Source organism: Lithobates pipiens, unplaced genomic scaffold (assembly GCF_037356315.1).
Source record: "Lithobates pipiens isolate NorthernLeopardFrog02 unplaced genomic scaffold, aLitPip1_a1.2 Scaffold_8, whole genome shotgun sequence".
Lineage (NCBI taxonomy): Eukaryota > Metazoa > Chordata > Amphibia > Anura > Ranidae > Lithobates > Lithobates pipiens.
Window position 1 is genome coordinate 531,329,845 of NW_027507903.1, and position 21,001 is coordinate 531,350,845.

The 21,001-nt window shown below is 41.3% G+C and overlaps 1 protein-coding gene across 1 annotated transcript in view; it reads right to left on the minus strand.

Moving 5' to 3' along the window:
- Positions 1-5,652: 5,652 nt before the first annotated feature.
- The window catches only part of STARD7 (StAR related lipid transfer domain containing 7), a 33,868-nt gene continuing 18,519 nt past the window's right edge, over positions 5,653-21,001 (minus strand). The window contains exons 6-8 of the mRNA XM_077469530.1: positions 18,705-18,804; positions 16,986-17,070; positions 5,653-13,563 (exon numbers count right to left, since the gene is read on the minus strand). Coding sequence (XP_077325656.1) covers positions 13,388-13,563; positions 16,986-17,070; positions 18,705-18,804 — 361 coding nt within the window. The 3' untranslated portion in view covers positions 5,653-13,387. The remainder of the gene's footprint in view (positions 13,564-16,985; positions 17,071-18,704; positions 18,805-21,001) is intronic.

The following is a 21,001-nucleotide window of genomic DNA, read 5'->3' on the forward strand; positions in this document are numbered from 1 at the left end:
GTTTACATCCACAGAGGAGGAGGAGCCCGAGCTCGAGAGACACACACTGCTGTGTGTATCTGCTGTTCTGAGGTCTGTAAGGGGGGCATCTATACTGATGGGGGGCTCTGCAAGGAGGGGGTGTCTGTACTGAGGGGGGTGTCTGTACTGCTGGGGTGTCTGTACTGGGGGGTTCTGCACTGAGGGGGGGTGTCTGTATTGCTGGGGGTCTGCATGGAGGGGGGTGTCTGTACTGAGGAGGGTCTGCACTGAGGGGGGTGTCTGTACTGCTGGGGGTGTCTGTACTGGGGGGATCTGCACTGGGAGGGGGGTATCTGCAATGGGGGGTCTACACTGAGGGGAATGTATGTACTGCTGGGGGGTCTGCACTGAGGGGGTGTATGTACTGCTGCAGGGGTCTGCACTGAGGGGGGTGTCTGTACTGAGGGGGGTCTGCACTGGGGGGTGTCTGTACTGAGGGGTCTGTAACTGAGGGGGTGTTTCTGTACTGCTGGGGTCCCGACTGATGGGGGGGTATGCACTGAGGTGGGGATGTCTGTACTGATGGAGGGGTGTCTGCACTCAGGTGGGGGTGTCTGTACTGATGGGGGGTCTGCACTGAGGTGGGGGTGTCTGTACTAATGGAGAGGTCTGCACTGAGAGGGTGTCTGTACTGAGGGGGGAGGTTTATACTGAGGAAGGGGGGGGGGTCTATATTGACGGAGGGTGGTCTGTACTGAGGAAGGGGGATCTATACTGTGTGAGGGAGGTCTGTACTGAGGAGAGACTTTAGTTGGTGGGGGGGTGACACCATTTTTTTTTTTTTTTTTTGCACCGGGTGACATCAACCCTAGTAACGCCACTGTGTGTAGGTATCTGCTGTCCTCTACTGTCTGCATTTGTAAATAGCTATTGCTTGTTACAGTGGTTCTAAAGTAAGTTTTTTTTAATTTTAGGATAAAAAACCTTCAGTGTGCAGCAGTCCCTCTCACACTTACCTGAGCCCCATCTCGATCCAGCAATGTTCACGAGTGCCTCGGCCATTCAGGACTCTCCCTCCTGATTGTTAAAGACACAGCAGCGGCGCCATCATCAGTTTGCCAATCAAAGAGAGGGGGCAGGCCAAACCGTGGCTCCATGTCTGAACGGACACACAGAGCTGCAGTTTGGGTGCCCCCATAGCAAGCTGCTTGCTGTGGGGGCACTCGACAGGAGAGAGGGGCCAAGGGAGCGGTGAGGGACCAGAGAAGAGGAGGATTTGGGCTGCTCTGTGCAAAACCAAAAGTATAACAGGTTCGGTATTTAAAAAAAAAAAAGAGAGACTTTAGTATCACCTTAAGGCCTCATGCACACTGGACATTAGGCCATCTTACCTAGACACCTTTCCTCCTGGCAGAAGTATTTTGGCAAAAAAAACAAAACACCCGATGCTTGTAAACATGCCCAGTCAAACACTTGGGCAGCAATTCATTTTATTAGACAGAGTAATCATTTATTTTGCACATAAAAAAGAATTAACACTAAAGTACTAAACATGCCTAGGGTTAACGTGTTTAGATGCATTTATACGGGTCAAGAGTATTTCTCTTTTATTTTACCTATCCTGTAAAAGGAAGAGGCTTATACTTACCTATTCTGAGAGCACTCCAGTCTGGTCCCGGAGAGGACAGATCAACGACAACCGATGGAATGTCTGGGCCAGCCTTTCTCAACCTTTTCAACATAGAGGAACCCTTGAAATAGTTCTCCAGTCTCACGGAACCCCTGCTAAAAATTAGAAATCTACAACTCATGATACATTAGTGTGATGGTCAGTGGGAAGAATGGTCCTTACACTTGTGGTCATTGGGAAGAATTACCTCCTTACAGATAGCTAAAAAGATCAATGGTGTCAGTGGGAACTTATCCAAGAGGCAGAAATGGTCCAGTGCTGAAGGAACCCCTAGCAACCTCTGGAGGAACCCTGGTTGAGAATCACTGGTCTGGGCGGTGATGTCACCGACAGGCTTGCTATGGGATATATTGCTGTTGGCTGTTCCTCCTCTCCAGTAAAAGTGCCAATGGGAGGCGATCACGTGACCGCAACAGAGCACCTTCAGAATAGGTAAGTATACACATCTTGCCTTTCACAGGATAATTAGAATGGGGGTAGGAGCAGGTTTAAACTTGGTTAAGAATAGCCTGCACCTCCACTTTAAAGCTCTCAACAGAGACTGCATATTGCTTATTTTAAGTAGCTACATATTAGCCGAGTTATTTTAATATTGCTTTTAATCCATAATATATCTGCCCATACCAGCTAAGCCTGTTTCACAGTTTACGCAACCAGACCTGCCCTGGGGAGGCGCAATGAATGCAAGTGTATACTGTACTACACTGAGCCTCTAAATTTTAGAAACCATTGTGTCACATGGCTGCCTTTACATTTTTTTTTATTCCAGATACTGTCACATGGACCAGTACTGTAATTATAAACTAAATAGAGGTTTACTGGTGTGCACTGTGATTTGCTGTATTGGAATTCTGGGTATGTTTTATGTTGGGAACACTATAGCCAAACCCAACAATATACAGAAAGCATATATATATATAAATAAATCAGTCCTTCAAAAAAAAAAATATATATATATATTACTATTTTTGGTATTGGAGAGTTAAAGTAGTTATAAAAGCATTTTTCCTTTAAAATAACAAACATGTGGTTTAAAAAAAAAAAAAAAAAAAAAAAAAAAAGTGTTGCACAGAATGGCCCTGAACCTTTTCTTCTGCAGTCCCCCGCTGGTTCTGTCCCCTTCACCTCTTCTGTGTCTGCTGCCATAACAAGCTGCTTGCTATGGAACAATCATGCGGGCTCACGACCGAGCTAAGTGCATCTACAGACACATACATGCTATCTGCTCACAGGACGTGATTGACAGTAGCAGGATTTAATGGCTCCTGATGTTGCCTCTGTCCTGTGAATACAGGGAGATATAAGAGCCACTACAGATAGGCACAGTACTGAATAGAGTGAGGATTCACATAAGTATTTAGGGAGGGTGAGATATTGCAACTGGTTTTTACCTTAAAGAATATGTCAACCCAGAAATTCATATTCCCGAAATGTACCTGCTGTACCATGTATGAAAAAGTATGCTATTCGCTCATTTCTTCCTTTGTATGAAATACCTGGTGCTCCTGCCAGTTAATCTGGTTCTCCTATTAAAACTGACCCCACTAGCCAGGAAAGCACAGTACGGTCAGTTCTCTAGCTGTGCCGAGAACAAAGCCTGCTCTCCTCCAATGATTAGACCTGCCTGACCTTTAGTACAATGAAGGCCGGGTGGTCCATTTATAGATGGACATCATATGAAGTCCTCCCCAGAATGCACCTATCACCTGCTGTGTCATGACAGATCAGTGTTGCTGGCTGCTGCCGATATCATGTAAATCGCTTTGACCAATCACAGCAGATCACATGACAATTGTATACAATGCATGACTTCCCTTCATTGTGCACTATTGTGTTGATCTGATTGATCACATGGTACAGAGAGGACCAATCACAGCCCATCTGTACCACGTGATAAGCTGTGGCTAATCACAGTGGAAAACACAGAATGAATCAATTTCATTCAGTAAAAAGGGTCATTTATAACTGTGATATTCACTGTTATAAGCAATTAGTGAGGAAAAAAATAAAATAAAAAAAAATTCTGGTCACCTCCCCAGAGTAGTACAGTGTTACCAAAGTAAAAAAAAAAAAAAAAAAATTAAAATGTCTTTTTTTTAACATACTGTCAGTGTCCCTGATCGCTGCCACACCAGTCATATGATGCTGTACTGCACTGGTGACAGTATGAAAAAAAATAAAAATTTGGGGGGAAAAAAAACAAACAAAAGAAGAACTTAAAGGGACCATTTGGGGATATTTGTACTGCCCTGGCATTTTTGGGCCTCAAGAAATGATAAGCCGTTAGTACATTAGGATTGATCAATTTTAGGATAGTTACCATAGTTTGTGAACCCTTTAAAAACTTTTCTACAAACTAAATACTATACACCGATTTGGGTTATTTTCACCAAACAAATGTAGCAGAATACATTTTGGCCTAAATTTATGAAGATTATTTGTTGTTTTCACCTCTCACTATTATCATTATTAGGCTGACCTGATAATGGGAAACCATGACTGAAAGACCATGTATGGGGTTATTTTTCTCTATCCGCTTGTCACCATGCTTCCTACAACTAAGGCTATACAGACAATTAAAAGGATATCTAATGTAGCCACAAAAGTCTAAAATACATTAAGATTTTCTTTTCCCCTTTCCTTTGGTGATCCTGCAAGTAACACCTCTAGTCCTAAGGTGACAACCCGCACTCACTAAACTCTCTGGAGGAGTAATGTGACTATAGGCAGAGCACCTCATTTTAGACTAAAAACATTTTCTCCTCTCTCCCCATTACATAGGAAGGAAGGGTTTTGTAGTCCATGTAAGATAGCTGGAAAATCAATCAAACATTTGATATTTTAGACTACATAGTTACAAGAACATTGGAATTCTGGCAAAACTGGTCTATATTTTAAAAAGAATTACCGTAGCCAGAAAAAAAAAAAAAAAAAAATGTAGTCACCACACTTAATGCTGAACTCTAGTCAGATAAAATCAGTTATTGCTTCTCTGTAGTCATTAATACATTCAATTATTTTTTTTTATTACAGTAGCTTGCAAGCGGGCAGCAAGTACCTGAACTGGAACTCTTGCGGGGCCAGGGAGCATTAGAAAGAAGCAGCACAAGTAGCCAATCTGAGCATGAGCCAACAAGCATTCTGCTAGGAAGCGAAAGCAGAATGACAGAGAAATGAGCTAAATCCATAGCTCCACTTAAGACTCATTCCTCTTCTCATACATGAACAATCCAGGTGCTGACTACTGTAGCCCATCTCCACGCTCCAACAAAAAGGTATGAAAAAATGTCAGACACTCCAAATGTATCTCCTCTTGCTGTATTATCAGCCAAATGACTGCATACATGTGTACATCCAAAAAACAAACCCTCCTTGACGCATTTAACCACTCCTGGCTTGTTCATATAGGATAGAGGTAGCAAGCCAGGAAAGGTGAAACGCGCCAAGGAAGGTTTGTTTTTAGGTGGAAAACTTGTTTTATGCACTAATTTTGCTGACATACAGCAAGGAGGAGCCAAGCTTGGAGTGCGGCTGACATTTTGCCATATCTGTGATTACTGAGCCGCTTTACTTTGTTCAGCCACAGGCTGGAGCATGTCCAAGATGGCCTGGCCTTAGAGAAAGTGAAATGAATTGAATTGTTTCTGCCATAGACTGAGTTATTTTCTTTCCTGCAACCACAGGTTGCAGGAGAGAATCACTTTATCCTCATCACCCCCATCAGTCAGTTCCCCGCCCCCCAATCTGGAGCCATTGTGTTCTACCGGGGGGGTGGCAGGGGGACCCATCCCTGCCAGGAGAAATCTGGGATTATTGCTAGCAGTTGTAACAACAAAATTACATACATTTAGCCTGCCCATACATTATTTTATTCTTTTTCCTATGCAAAATCCCCTGATGGCAACCTTGTACTTTAAACCCCTCTCTCACCAAATTCTTGCCAAATATGTCTGTAAAGCAGGCAAAACCCTTAAAAGAAAAAAGGAATCAGACGCAGGACATGCATTTTAGAACCAATTTGTACATTTAATTACATTTACTAGTTAAAAAGAAAAAAAACAAAAAACAAAATGTAACATCACAGCAATGGGAGCTCCCAACTCTATAGGAGCAGTGCAAATTCAAGAGAGGAAATGATTCGTAATACATCATGCTCTTGTTACCGATTTAATCCATAGAATATGTAACAGCAGATTTGCGATTAAAGTCTACGTTTTATAAAGGACACAACACATGATTTTTTTTTCTCTCCCAGAAAATAAAATAAGCTACAAACCAGTAGACGTTACAATATTAACTTATGCCGTGTAGCCAAAATCGGACATTTCTTGGTGAAGAAAGGCTGGCAGGAAGTTAGCTTTAGGTAGGAAACCCAATAGGAGTTAAATCCACACTTGTTGGCTATGCTGTCCTATTGGTGTGGGAGCTTTCAGAACGATTGACCCAAAGCAATACCTTCTTATTCAAGAAAAGATATTGCAGGTCTGATTTTTGGTTATGGTGCATTGGCAGCCAAATTCTAATGAATTAACATGAGTACAAACACACTGCATCGGACAGGAGAGCTGTGAAGGATTCCTTAAACAGCAATATGCCCAGAAACATTTCAGTGCAGTTACCTTAAGTGCCCCAACAATCCTCTAAGTTTCTGCATTTAATAGTCATTACCAAAAATCTCTAAGTGTATCAATTATTCCATCCAGTTTGTGTTTCAGATTAAAAACGAAACTTGGCAGAGTTTATTCTAATCGCTATTGAATAGCGGAAAAATGTATGCAGTTGGACTGATTTCTTTTTTAAATGCTGAACTGACTGGACCCATCCATAAAGTTTGCTCACCTCTACTTTTACTCATTTTACTATTGTAGAGATTCATGTGGGCCTAACAATCAGGATTTGCATCATTCAGATTCCAAAATACACAAGTTATAAAGCATATTTTTAAAATATTGCTGATTACCAACATGCTCAAAACTTGATATAGGGCAGTGATGGCGAACCTTGGCACCCCCAGATGTTTTGGAACTACATTTCCCATGATGCTCAGGTACACTGCAGAGTGGATGAGCATCATGGGAAATGTAGTTCCAAATCATCTGGGGTGCCAAGGTCTACCATCACTGATATAGGGCCTAAACTTCTAATGTAGGGTACCTACCTCATATTTGTAAAAGAACCAATTACACCCAGGTGTATGCAAGAATCATTTAGGAATCAATGTGAAGTATAAGTTTTAGAAGAAGTACCCCTTATTTATCTTAATTTCATGTCTCAGGAGGACTCCTGAGGTATAAAAGTTGGTGCCCGTTGACTACCTGCATTCGTGCTAATATGGGGTGTCTTCCAGCTCCTAGGTAGCAACTCAGAACACGGTAGTTGTTTACATTCCTTCAAAACCACAGAGTCCCGTTATGTGATGTTGAGCACACTCAGGGGACAGAATGTATTATCAGCACCAGTTCATGCAAACTGCTGTGCAGTAAGTGTCAGGATCCAGGGGACCTTTCACCTCTTATCCCTATAGTTTTATAGCTGGATATACACTAGTCAGTTTGAATGAAAATTCTCAGAACATTTAAAAGTCATTTGAAAGTAGTTCCGAGATTTCGCTTACCTTTAACATTTGATTTTGAAATGAATGACTGGATGGATGAAACTACATGCAGCTCAGGTTCACACTGAGCTGCGGGAATGAAGCCGTGCAAGTTCAGCTCAACTCTCACAATTTCACGCCCGCATGTCAGTCCCGATTTCACAGACATCTGTGCCGGGTTTCTGCCACCGATTTAACATGTCAAATCACACCAGTGTGAACCAGGGCTCATTGTTCGTTTGAAATGTGTACATTTAATGAGTAACTCCACTTTTGAGGTAAAAAAAAAAAAAAAAAAAAAGACTTCCCTTTGGGGGATCAATATACATTGCAAGAATTAACAATGTTTGCTGCAGATTCCTACCTTTTGTTATTCTGAAAGAATAGCTGTGTGTTTGCTGTGTCCATGAGTGAATCTAGTGGGAGTGGTTTCATAATTATTAATCAGTTGCTGCACCTGCAGGGCTACAACTAGGAAAACTGCAGGGTCTGCATCCCTTTAGGCGTGATTTCCCTTTGGGAGTAGCTCACCAAAAATACATTTTTTTTTTTTTTTTTTTTGTAGATGCTCAAAATCTGACTTAAATCTCAGTGCAGACTTCTGGGAAAATCAGTTAGCCGATCATACAAGCAGGAAATGACTTTGCTGGGGGGTGTTCTGTGCACCGTCTACAGAATGCCTCCAGGTAGCCATATTGCATTTTACAGAAATTACAGGAGCTGCAGATTGAAAAAGGAAAGAACATTTTTAATAACAATTACAATATGAATTGTGTCACAATTGTGTACCCTACTATATTTTTTATTTATTTTTCTCCACGAAAGTGGAGCCACCCGTTAAAATGGTTGTATGCGCTGACCAAAAATTAAAATCACACTGCATACTAGCTCATTATGAATTACTTTCCTTAGAACCAAGCTCCTGCACCGCCTCCCGGTCACCGCTGAGGGAACTTCGGCGCTGTGAGTGGCCGGAGCCGCGATGAAGTCCTCAATTCCGCCAGGAGCTCTGATTTTCAGGCAGCATCCGCCTGACCAGAGCGTATGTGCAGCTGATGTCAACGGCTGCATGCATGTTGAATGTCTACTAAACCGTACAGGTTTAGGAAATATTAATTTTACCTACAAGTAAGCTTTATCATAGGCTTACATGTAGGTAAAAATGTGCAAGAGGAGGGTACAACCGCTTTAAGAATAATTTTCAATCCCGCTCCTTCAAATTCTGTCACTGCAGCCAGGAATGAAAGTCAATTTGATTAGAAAAACAAACTGTCTTACAATGAAAAAATACCCATTACATTTTTTTTTAGCGCATACCTAGCTTTAAGCCTAGTACACATGGGCCAAATTTTGGCCAACATTGGTTGGTTCAATAAAAACTGTCTGATATTCAGCTGGTGGGTACGGCAGCCGGGTCAACAGAAGCCGGTCGGCCGGCTTCTGTCCAAGGTTAATAACTGGAAAAGGTCTGCCAACCGGCTCGGCTCCCTATCAGTGCTCTTAATGGCTGAGAGCGCTAACCAGTGTTCTGGGGAGGGGGCGTCCTCTGTCAGAACACAATAGAACAGCTGGGGAGATTGTATTGTTAGTACAGCGGCTCCGACCTGAGCTGTCAGTTTGTACTAGGCTTTAGTCATATCAAGATAGGCAGTAACCCTGCAAGCGTTAAAGTGAATATTCTGATTCCTACATAACCACAAGCTCTGGTAAGCATTGTTTGCATGTAAACTGACATGGAAAAAAAATAAAAAAAATAAAATAAAAAAGGGGACCACGCAACTATACCATTTGAGGTTTTCATAGTTTTAACAGTCAGAACACACAGGGAAGCAACTATAAAGAGCTGTTTGTGGTCACCACTTCGCCTGTGCATGAATAATTTTACAGTGCACAGACTAAGCATGCCCCCCACACCAACTCAATTATTAAAATGTGTATTTCCACGTTTGTAATCAAATTTGAAAGAAAAAAAAATAAAATGAATGAAAATATATATATATAAAATTACCCCGAACAATTTGATTTTGTGAGCAGCGATTATGTCTCCACACAGATTGGGGACCCTGAGCTTTTCCTCATTGACATACAATAAAGAAGCCAAGTTTCTAGATCTTTAACCTTTTGCTAGGACTTGAAACTGAAATCTAGTTTACAACTGATAAGGAGATCTGCCAGCACAACACCGACAGGAAACATTTTCTCCCCAGCCCCCTTTAAACATTACAAAGGATGAAAAAGCCAAGTGTAATTTTTGTCAAGGAGTTTTCAGAAAAGAGCATTTAAAAAAGATAAACAGCCATTTTTGTTCTTTTTCAAGTTATGCTTTGTGAATGGGAACAAATAAGTATAAATTAGGCGTTATCCCAATTCAGCTGCAATAGCGGACACACACTTTAAAGCATAAAAAGAGACAACATTATACAATAGAATGGTTTAGTCCAATGGTTTTCAACCTCAATCCTCAAGTACCCCCAACAGGCCATGTTTTGGGAATTTCTCAGATAAAATAGCTGTCCAAAATACAAAAGCCATTGACTGGTTTAAAGCACCTGTGCAAGATAAAGGAAAACCTGCAAACCTGGCCTCTTGGGGGATATTTGAGGACCAAGGTTGAGAACCACTGGTTTGCACCAATGTTTCTCAACTCTAGTCCCAAAGTACCCCCGACAGGTCATGTTTTCAGGCTTTCCCTCAGATGAAAAACGGCTGTTGTAATTACTAAGGCAGTGAAACCGATCAAATCACCTGTGAAAAATAATGGAAAGCCTGAAAAACATGACCTGTTGGGAGTACTTGAGGACTGGAGTTGAGAAACCTTGGTTTAGAGACTACCAGTTAAATTTGCATATCGGCTTCAGAAACTAAGACAACATTTGGTAATATGCTTTAGAGATCGAAAGAGCTCTTCTGATAGAAAATATACAAAAACTTCTGATCAGATACAAATTCTATAAATCCCTAATTTCTCAAAGCAAATGATGCTGAAATGGACATTCTTCCATCACCCCTGCATGTAGGAATACTTAATGGGGTTGTAAACCCTCGTGTTGCATCCTATATATTCAGGTGAAAAAACACCTGGCAGTCACCGGCCCCCCAGCCCCCCGTTTTACTTACCCAAGCCCCTTCATTTCTTCGGCAGGGACGCACTGTCCCTCTCTTCATGGGGTCCCGGCTCTTGATTGGATAGATTTATAGCAGAGCAGCCATTGACTGCTGTCAATTGAATCCAATGACGCGAGCACCAGGGGGCAGGGCTGAGTCCAACATTCGTGTCTGTGGATGCAAATGCTGGACTCGGGAGTGCGCCCGCAAGGTAACCCTCTTGGGAAAAAGCTTCTCCTAGGGGGTTATCTGATGCGGGGAGGAGCTGTGAGAGCCGCCGGGGGACCACAGAAGAGGAAGTTCAGGGCCACTCTGTGCAAAAACAAGCTGCACAGTGGAGGGAAGTATGACATGTTTGTTATTTAAAAAAAAATTAAAACCGATCCTTTGCAATCACTAACATTCATTTTACACTGGCCTGTGAGTTGCACTGCGACAGTCCCATCCAACCACACATCTAAAACAGGAGGGGTTGTAAAAACTGGAACACCCCCTTAAACATAACCTGGAACACTCAGGTAAGTGTACACTCCTTTAGGTTGGTCCATCACAAATTATTACTGGCTGTGCAGGAAGTAATTGGCTTACCTGTCTTAGAATGTACTTTTAATAATTTGAAACTTATAAGAGAGAGAGAGAGAGAGAGAGAGCTAAAAGCCCGAATTTAAGTGCTGTGATTTCCCATGTTTTCTGTCTTCATGAATTATTATTATTATTGTGTTCTCTTAAAATGCTTTTTGAAAGAAAATTGCACCTTTTAGTAAAATTGTTTTACTCGCTGCCTGAAAGTGATGCTCCCCTGGTTCTGGCAGAGAAAGTGCTAAGTTTCAGCGGAGCCTCTGGAGAAAATCTCTCATTTCGGAGTGATTTTAAAATCAAGTCGTGTTTTAGGAAGAACACCATTTCCACTGCACCAGATCTGCAGCTTAGGGGGTTAAGATGTAAACTGACTACCTTTTACCAAAGGAATATTACTATTAATTATTATTTCTCTACCTACTGTGCATGCAGAACAAGTGCCTTCTACAGATCAACCCACCAATACAAAAAAAAAAAAAAAAAAAAATTCAGGCAGCTATGGTATAGAAAAAAGCCCTTTGTACGGCACTATCAGCTGTCATGTTTATCAGCTCAACACCTTCCAACACATGGCTTAGCATACAAGACAATATACTGACTAGTTCCGCCCTTCTAAGCATCAAGTACATTCTTTAGAACATAGGTCTGTTACAGATATGACTACAGGGTGGGAATGCCACCATTATCTGAATTTGGAGTGCATGTTTTTACTTATTTGCAAGGTAAGACACCAAGTAGGGGGAAAAAAAAATAAATGAAAAAAAAAAAAAAAAAAGTAGGGATACACCGACACTGGTATCTGTATTGGTGCCGATCAGGAGTATTTTTAAAAGTACTCGTGAAAATGCCCTCAATACCCAAAACTGATACTTTACACATAAAAATGCACGGATTACTGTATAAAATGTCACTGTCAGGGAAGGGGTTAACACGAGGGGTGATTAAGGGGTCCTTGCCTGAAAAAAATAAAAAAAAATAAAAAAAGCATTCAGAAACGCATACAAAAATAAAAAAAAAGTGCATGCAGAAAAACATCCGAAATGGATCTGGGTGACTTTTTTGTGGTGTGAACTGGCCCTGAGGGAATTGTGTGGAACTGTGGGAAACATTTTTGTTTGAGCTGGAGACCCCATAGGAACAGAGGCGGGTGCAAATTGCTGCAATACATTGCAGCAAATAATAAGAACATCTTTCAGACTGCTGTCATTTCTGCTTCTTTCAGTGCCATACGAATTGTAAAATGTAACAGTAAAACGTCACAAAGACTTCTATGGGTGCTGGCCTACAGTCCTAATGGCATGGGGCAACCCTGGTTGTTTACAACCAAAGTGGCTGCCGTGTTGTGGACTTTACTGAACGATTCTGTAAGGGTCAACGTGCTGCTGTCCAGGACCCCAAATTAACACAGTGAATCAAAAGGTCACTGGACCATGCAGCCAGTAACTGCAGCCTATAAAAATGTGTCCCAGTCCTTCAATGGCTACCAGTCAGGTCACGCAGAAAGGCCTGGAGAAGTCCAGTAAGGCAGCGTGTTCACAGCATAATCAAGTGTCAGCCAGTGAGGGTGCAGCTAGTCCACTATTTGCATTAGAGACCTATACTTCTTAGCCAGGTAGAAAAATGCCCCAAACAAAAAAAATAAATAAAAAAGAAAAAAGTGACAAAATTTCCCGTTTCACAAATCAATTTTAAGCAAAGATTTCTTCTTTTAAAAACATTAAGCAAATTTTCCCCACAAAAATCTGAAAACCTCATCTGTTTTTGTGAATGCAGTAAAAAAAAAAAAAAAAAAAAAAAAAAAAAAATTCTTTGGGTAATCAACAGCACTTAAACTTTGAACTATAAAACCAATGATGATCAAGTACTTTATCCATGTTGTTAATACAAGTAAAACATGCAAGTGGAAATAGTCACATTCCCTGCAGAATCTGGAAATCACAGCAATGGGATTCCTTCATATCAACACAGGGTGGGAGCTCAGCCAAGGTCTCTCTCACACACACTGATCAGAGAGGCGGATAATGAAATGTCCAGCCAAAAGACCCGATGAAGCAATATCCTGGTTCTCCATAAAGTATAAATCCATTCCCAAGGCTAAACGCGCTAGACTCTGTTGCTGGAGATGCCAACTGTTAGATAGGAATCCAATGCTGGGGACAAACATGCATTTGGAGAACTGATAACCAATGTCACATAGCTTTCTAACAAGATGGACACGATCAAAAAAAGTTCAATTGCATTCTGTAATGCCCACTATCTCATCTCAGAAAAGTCCTTAATGTAGCCACCTGGCATGAGCAGAGCAGCCACTGATCTTTTAAACTGGCTGGCAGAAATTCAGTACTGATTGGCAGTTATCACTCATTCAGGATCTGCACAGCTGATCTTCACTCATTGTTCGAGCAGCTCTTGTCCCTCATGCTAGCCTGTACAAGTAGCTTGGTTTTCTGCTACTCCTATTACGCAAAATCCATTTGTTGTGTACTGTGAGCAGCTGCAGGTTTCCGCTCAGGGCTGGCTCGTCCTTCGCTGCTGCAGTCTTGAGGACGGGCAGATATGTAATCTCGCACTTTGATCTCCATGTTCTTGGCACGGAGTGTCGCTAAATGCAGCTTGTCCAGGAAATCAGGCATCCCTGTAACAATAAACATGTGTTAATATTAGCAAACAACTCTCGGCAGAAAAAGTGGCACAAAGCAAAAAATAAATAAATAAACAAAAAAAAAAAACCCCACACACACTATGCTAGTTATGTTGTAATATCCAAGGTAGTGATTCTCAACCAGGGTTCCTCAAAAGGTTGCTAGGGGTTCCTTCAGGATTGGGCAATTTTTGCCTCTCAGATAAGTTCCCACTGACACCATTGATCTTTTTAGCTATCTGTAAGGGGGCAATTCTTCCCAATGACCACAAATGTGTAAGGACCATTCCTCTCACTGACCATCACACTAATGTATCAGGAGTTGTAGATTTTTCATTTTTAGCAGGGGTTCCCCGAGACCAGAGAACTATTTCAATGGTTCCTTGGTGTTGGAAAGGCTGATCTAAGGACTGGTGAACATTAGATTTTTTTTCTTCTTGGGTTTAGATATCTTTAACCACTTCTGTGCCACTCGCGGATTAACGTCGCTATTTTGATAATACCGGGGTTATGGGAGCAGCTAGCTGCCATAACCTCAGTATAAGCAACATGCTTTCACATAAATGTAGTCTTAGCGGCGGATTCCCCATGGGATCACTTTTATGGGCAGCGGGAGAGGTGCTCCCCCTGCAGCTTCCTGGAGAGATCAGCAGCGGTGGCATTGATCCGATCCGAGACTGATGGGCAGGAAGTCGAGTGAGGGCAAGATGAGCCCCACCCTACTATGCCCCTGGAGGACTGGAGCGACCTCAAATGTCACAAAAAGGTACAGTGGGGGAAAAAAATAAAATAAAAAAGTGATTCGTCCCTCCAAGCTCACGTGCAGAAGCAAACGCACACATATAAAAACGGTGTTCAAACCATACATGTGAGGTATCGCCTTCATCGTTCGAGTAATAATTCTTGCAATAGATCTCCTCTAACTCTAATTTTTTAAGCATTGCCTATGGAGAATTTTTTTTTTTTTTTTTTTTTTTTTTTTTTAAGTACCGTAGTTTGTCATTCCACGAACATGTGCAAATTTAAAGCATGACGTTGGGTATCAATTTACTCAGCGTATCATTCAATGTTCACATTATACAAAAGAAGTTGGACTTTACTGTATTTTTAAATTTAAAAAATTGTGTTTGTAAGACCGCTGCACAAATACGGTGTGACAAAGTATTGCAACGCTCTCCATTTTCTTCTCCATGGTCTATGCCCAAAAAAAGTATATATTCGTTTTGTGTGTTCTAAGTAACTTTCAAAAAAAAAAATAAAAAATACTGATTTTAACTTGTAAACAACAAATGTCAGAAACAGGCTTGGTCCTTAAGTAGTTAAAGTGTGTGAGTATGTATGTATAGTCAAAATACACACAAAAAAATTATATTATATTATATTATAATATATATATATATATATATATATATATATATATATATATATATATAAACATTTTGGTACATCCCATACTATAAAGGTATTTGGCTGGCTTCTGATGAGAGACAGGTGATGTGTAAATGGATATGATGCTTGTGATTTGCCTTGATAACATACAACATCTGGGCATGTTTTGGTTCATTCTAAAACGGATCTGCACTTGAGGATTATACTGGATACTACTATTATCTTTTCCCTAAGGGGCTTTACAGCAACAGTGACTCTGCTAGTATTATTATCCAATGCTCTAATCATCTCTAAGTAATCTGAGTAAGCCTTCATTATCTCTAGATAACTTCTATATATGCTCAGGCACTTTTCTTCCAATACTCCAAATGCTACCATTCTTTTGTTTTTTTTGTCTTTGTTTTATGCAGCTTTTGGGAAATAATTCTTCTCTTTGGGATTGGAAATGGTGTAATACTATTTTAGACCCTTCCTGGCTTACCGTTGATCACTGTTGCCATATTTTTTCCTCTGAAGAATATGCAAGTTGTCCAACTCTGCCCATATACATGTATGAAGATACGGACATTCCATTCTGTTGTTATGCTTATAAATATACTTAAAATGTATGAATGTATATGTAAGATGTACATAGATGTGTGCACGGGGTGAGCCTGGGCACAACCCAAATCGCCATGCTGTCTCCCAAGATCTGCCCTGAAATGTTGCATTCAACAGAGTACATAGCCCCCGCTGCCTGTGAAACAGTTTCACAGGCAGCAGATTGTGAGGTTTACCAGAGCCGCTGAGTGTGTGAACTGTCATATGTCGTCACTGCTTGCAGAGAGAGACCAGCTGTCAAAATTCAGCGGTGATGTTGGGGGTGAGCGGGACCGAACGCCTATCAAATCCCAGCCAACAGGATGGGGGTCTGGGCGGGCCGTAGTGTTTGTGGCCCCGCCCCTTAAGCTGCCCAATGATTGGCTGGTGTTGATGACTGCAAGGTCCCACCCATCCCCAACATTGCGGCTGAGTTGTGACAGCTCCTTTCTTCCTGCAAGTAGTTGCATTAGCTGACAGTTTCACACACCGAGCGACTCTGGCAAGTCTGTCTGCTGCATGTGAAATTCCTCCTCTCCCCTGCCAGTGCAAATTAGTGCCGCCGATCTGTCAATTGGGGGAAACCATTAGTGCCCATCATTGCTGTCAATCAGTGCACAGAGTGCAGGGATAGAGAGATGAACTCCACAGCCAGGCACATTGTCCATGGAGGATGGGGGCATAGCGGTCTGGTGGGGCACAGCTGAAATCCGTTGATTATTAATGCCACATACTGATCTTTCGTATATTGTAATGATCACACTACTATTTACAATAAACCAGCAAACATTTACAACTCCTTTAAATACAATCTGATCCTCATCAGAGTCACAATAGACAAACACAGTGTGCTTAAGCCAATAAACAATTCTAATTTCTCAAATCCTTATTAAACACACCCATTAAACATTCTGTTGGAAAAAGTAAGTGAGCTCAATGACTAATTACTTTAACAAAAGCCAATTTGAGTCACTTGTTTGCATATCTGGAGTCCAATTGATGAAATGAGTTTGGAGGTTGGTTTAGAGCTACTCTAATTAATAAAAGGCACTTAAACATTTTAAGATTTATGCTCATAAGAAATATCAGCTGATGTGAAACATGCCTCACAAAAAAAAAAAAAGAGCTCTATGAACATGTATGATCAAAAAAAGTTGATCTGCATACAATGTTTACTGCAGAAAACCAGTTAATTTCAGGGGGTTCACATACTTTTTTATTGTCACTGTACAGATTGTATTTAGAAGGTGATGCCTCTGAATCCCTTTATCAATGTTGGATATTTTCAAAATGTTGTGGCTCAAATTTTTTTTTAGGAATTTGAATAAGGAAATGTCTGAGATGATCAGGCAGTATAAGCCAAAGATAAGGGGGGAAAAGAAAAAAAAATAAAAAATAAAAAGCGTGGAGGTAGGTTAATACATGATAAAATATATAAATGAACTTACCACTGGATACCATCCAATTTACACAATAGCGAGGAAACACAGTCTGTGGGTTGTCACTATATGTCAACAAGTAATCAAAGCCATTCTAAAAGAAAAAAATTAGAAACAACTATTGGCAACACAAAAACGGATACTCTTGAATACTTCCCACACATTCTCTACGGCTATGGGTATCCTTTACACAACACAGGAATAAAAAAATTCCAGAATAAAACATCCAACCCCAATGGGCTAAAGGTATGACAACTGGATTATGCCGTATGCTCAAGGCCTTGCTACTAAAATGTGCTGATGGATGTTACCAGTTGTCATGTGGTTTAACAGTATATGTACTTATTTGAAATGAAATAATTTTTTACATGAATAAAATGTTTTTAATAAGTGAGGGTTGCGTTTTTTCTTTTATACGACAAAACACAATAACACCAACACACAGGGGGGGGGGGGGGGGGGTGTTGCTTGTTTGGGTTACCCAAGGGTTTTTTTTTTTTGTTATTGCAAGTCTTCTTTAACCGACTAACATCTGCGTGAAATGCATCTACCCGTTTGTCCCTTGCTCCATCTGTTAACCACCTATCACATGAAGCTTCAATAAACAGGATTTTTGGAAGTGCAGCCATTCGGAGTCTTTGCTTTATGATATTTCCTTTACTGATGTCATATGCAGCTCTATACATGAAATGATTAGTAAATACAATGAAACCACACACTGTATTTACTAAATTACATTTGCTGACTGTTATTTTCCACTGCAAAGCAATTCCCAGCTGTCATTTGGGCAGCCAGTAATAGCGGCAGCAGGAGAGGTGCTCAATGTAAGAGATCTAAAAGAAATTGCTGTGATACAACATGTGTTTTAGATATCTTTACACAATTTGTTCTGTTGCTGTATTGCCAGCAGCCTTTTTTTCCTCACCTGCGCAATAATTTTTTCTATATACACACACATCAATGTAGGAGATGCATCCTAGAAACTTTGCTGGAAGTTTTCTTTAGGATGTAACCCTTATGTTTTAACTACTCAAACGACTGAGGTGGATCTGAACTCAAAGCGAGAATCTATTTTCTAGGAACATTTAGAAATGTTAATTATGCCTACAGACATACCCCTGAAAAAAAAAAAAAAAAAAAAAAAAAAGTACTGATGTCCCTACGGTTCTCCTCAAAGTTTTCCTTTTGAAGAGGCTCTGACATGATGAAACAAAACCCTGTCTCCAACAATATGACCACCACAACACAGACAGTGCAGAAGGCATGGTAAGCACTCAGATGCACACAAAATACTGATGACTGGAGCTGTTCTCTCTGCTTTTGCACACTGATTTTTTAGCTTTTTACCTTAATGCATTCTCTGCATTAAGTTAAAATACCTTCAAGTTACAGTGCCCCCCCCCCCCCCCCCATCCCTTACACATACCCAAGTGATACCATACCTCAATCAATGGCTCCATCCTCCTTACTGACTCAAAGACAGCAGAGGTTTGTGTCAATCATAGCCAGTGAGGAGGGAGCAGGGGCAGGGCCGAGCCATGTTGTGTGTGTCAACGGCCACAGAGCCTGCTCGCATGAGTGCCCTTAAAGCAAGCCCCTTGTATGTATATATACACATACCTCAAGGATTTACAATCACTTTCATTTATAATGTCCTGGACTAATCTACCACTCACAATGGGATACGTCACTCAACCACCACTAGTTTACCCGATACTAAAGCCATACCTCATCAAATGTTGTATGAGGTCTGATCACCATCTCAGACTGGTAGTTATGCACTCGCACAAAGTCGGGAGATTCTGGTACCTCTGGGTGCTCCACTGCTCTGTAAGTCAAGGAAAAGAAAGCTCAAACACCATCAATGAAACAGCTCTCCAAATGTCTGCAGTGATTGTGGTTTGGTGTTCCTGTAGAAAGTTTATTTTAGGACTCAACAGTATAAAGTCAGTCAATCAGCCATCTGATTCATACTGGATCTGAAGTCCAGTATATACACATTAATAACACGCATAATTGCAGAACTTCCTTTTAACAGCTGCTCTACTGACAAGTGCAGGAAAATACAATGAAATAAATATAAAACAATATTAAAATGCGCATGAACTAAAAATTCCAGCTTTATTAGTAAGATTTAAAAAACACATGCAATTATTACACTAGCAATGTTGTCACAACTGGCTTTGTACAAGAGCATCAATATTCTGTTGGAGTAGAACACTAGATAAATACACAGGTCTAACATACGGTGCCTTGAAAAAGCATACATACCCCTTGAAATTTTCCACATTTTGTCATGTAACAACCAAAAACATAGATGTATTTTATTGGGATTTTATGTGGTAGACCAACACAAAGTGGCACATAATTAGGAAGTGGAAGGAAAATGATAAAATGGTTTAACATTGTTTTACAAATATATGTGAAAAGTGTGGCATGTATTTGTATTCAGCCCCCCTGAATCAATACTTTGTAGAACCACCTTTCACTGCAATTACAGCTGCAAGTCTTTTGGGGATGTCTCTACCAGGTTTGCACATCTAGAAAGTAACATTTTTGTCCATTCTGCTTTGCAAAATAGCTCAAACTGTCAGATTGGATGGAGAGCGTCTATGAACAGCAATTTTCAAGTCTTGCCACAGATTCTCAACTGGATTTAGGTCTGGACTTTGACTGGGCCATTCTAACACATAAATATGCTTTGATCTAAACCATTCAATTGTAGCTCTGGCTGTTTTAGGCTCGTTGTCCTGCTGGAAGGTGAACCTCCTCCCAGTCTTAAGTCTTTGCAGACTAACAGGTATTCTTCTAAGATCGCCCTGTATTTGGCTCAATCCATCTTCCCATCAACTCTGACCAGCTTCCCTGTCCCTGCTGAAGAAAAGCCTCCCCACAACATGATGCTGCCACCACGTTTCAAGGTGGGAATGGTGTGTTCAGGGTGATGTGCAGTGTTATTTTTCTGTCACACATTGTTTTGCTTTTAGGGCAAAAAGTTACATTTTGGTCTCATCTGACCAGAGCACCTTCTTTCACATGTTTGTTGTGCCCCCACATGGCTTCTCGCAAACTGCAAATGGGACTTCTCATGGCTTTCTTCTTGTCACTCTTCCATAAAGATAACAAAGGAAAGAGAAGCTCTCCAAGATAGTCACTAAGTGGCACACAGAGTAAAATACACATTTTTTTTTTTTTCCAATAAGGCAAATCCAATGCCTTCAACACTTGTTAAAATAAAAAGACAGCATCGTCTTGCTGACAGGAAGCAGCTGCACACTCACCCATCCAAACAACCATTCACTCACAGGGGAATCCAGTTAATGAGTCCTAGTAATCAAGCATTTAGGGGCTTCTGATATTGAACCAATTGTCCCAAAGACTCTTAGCCCATAGTCCACTCAAACCATCTGATTTCTCCTGAGTGACATCTATTAAGTTATGACCATAGCGGGATGTTGGAGATAATCAGCCAGGTAAGCTTGGGTCCACTGGTTAGTTCCACAATAAACTGGGAGGGTGCTCATGCAATTGCAAGTCAATACTCCTATGTATGAAGACCCTGCAAACTAAAATCGCTCTTCAGGTGTGGCGAGTGAATTGCTAAAGGTAAGCCCACAACTAGGAGATGCACTTGGGAAAGGTGGCTACACAAGAGAGGGTCAGTATAGACAAAGCAGGGGGATCTCACCACCGATGTCGTCCATCCAGTGCCTCCAAGTGGGTCCTTCAAGTCCAATAGCAAGGTAAAAATCGTTCCAGATGAATCACTACGCTCACCATTAGGGCTAATTCGATAGCTGCTTGCCTGCCAGAAGCATCACCTTTGTGACGTTAAACCAGGGCTCGACAAAACCCGGTCGCCAGGTCGCATTGGCGACTAGAAATAGCGACCTCGCGCCTGGGGCAGCACAGCTGGGGGTATCCTGTCTCTGTGGACCCCCCCAGCGTGATCGCGTCGGGCCGTTCCGCCGGCGGCCGAAAATTTAGGCCGCGGCTTTGAGGCCTTCTGCGGTCCTATGATTCCT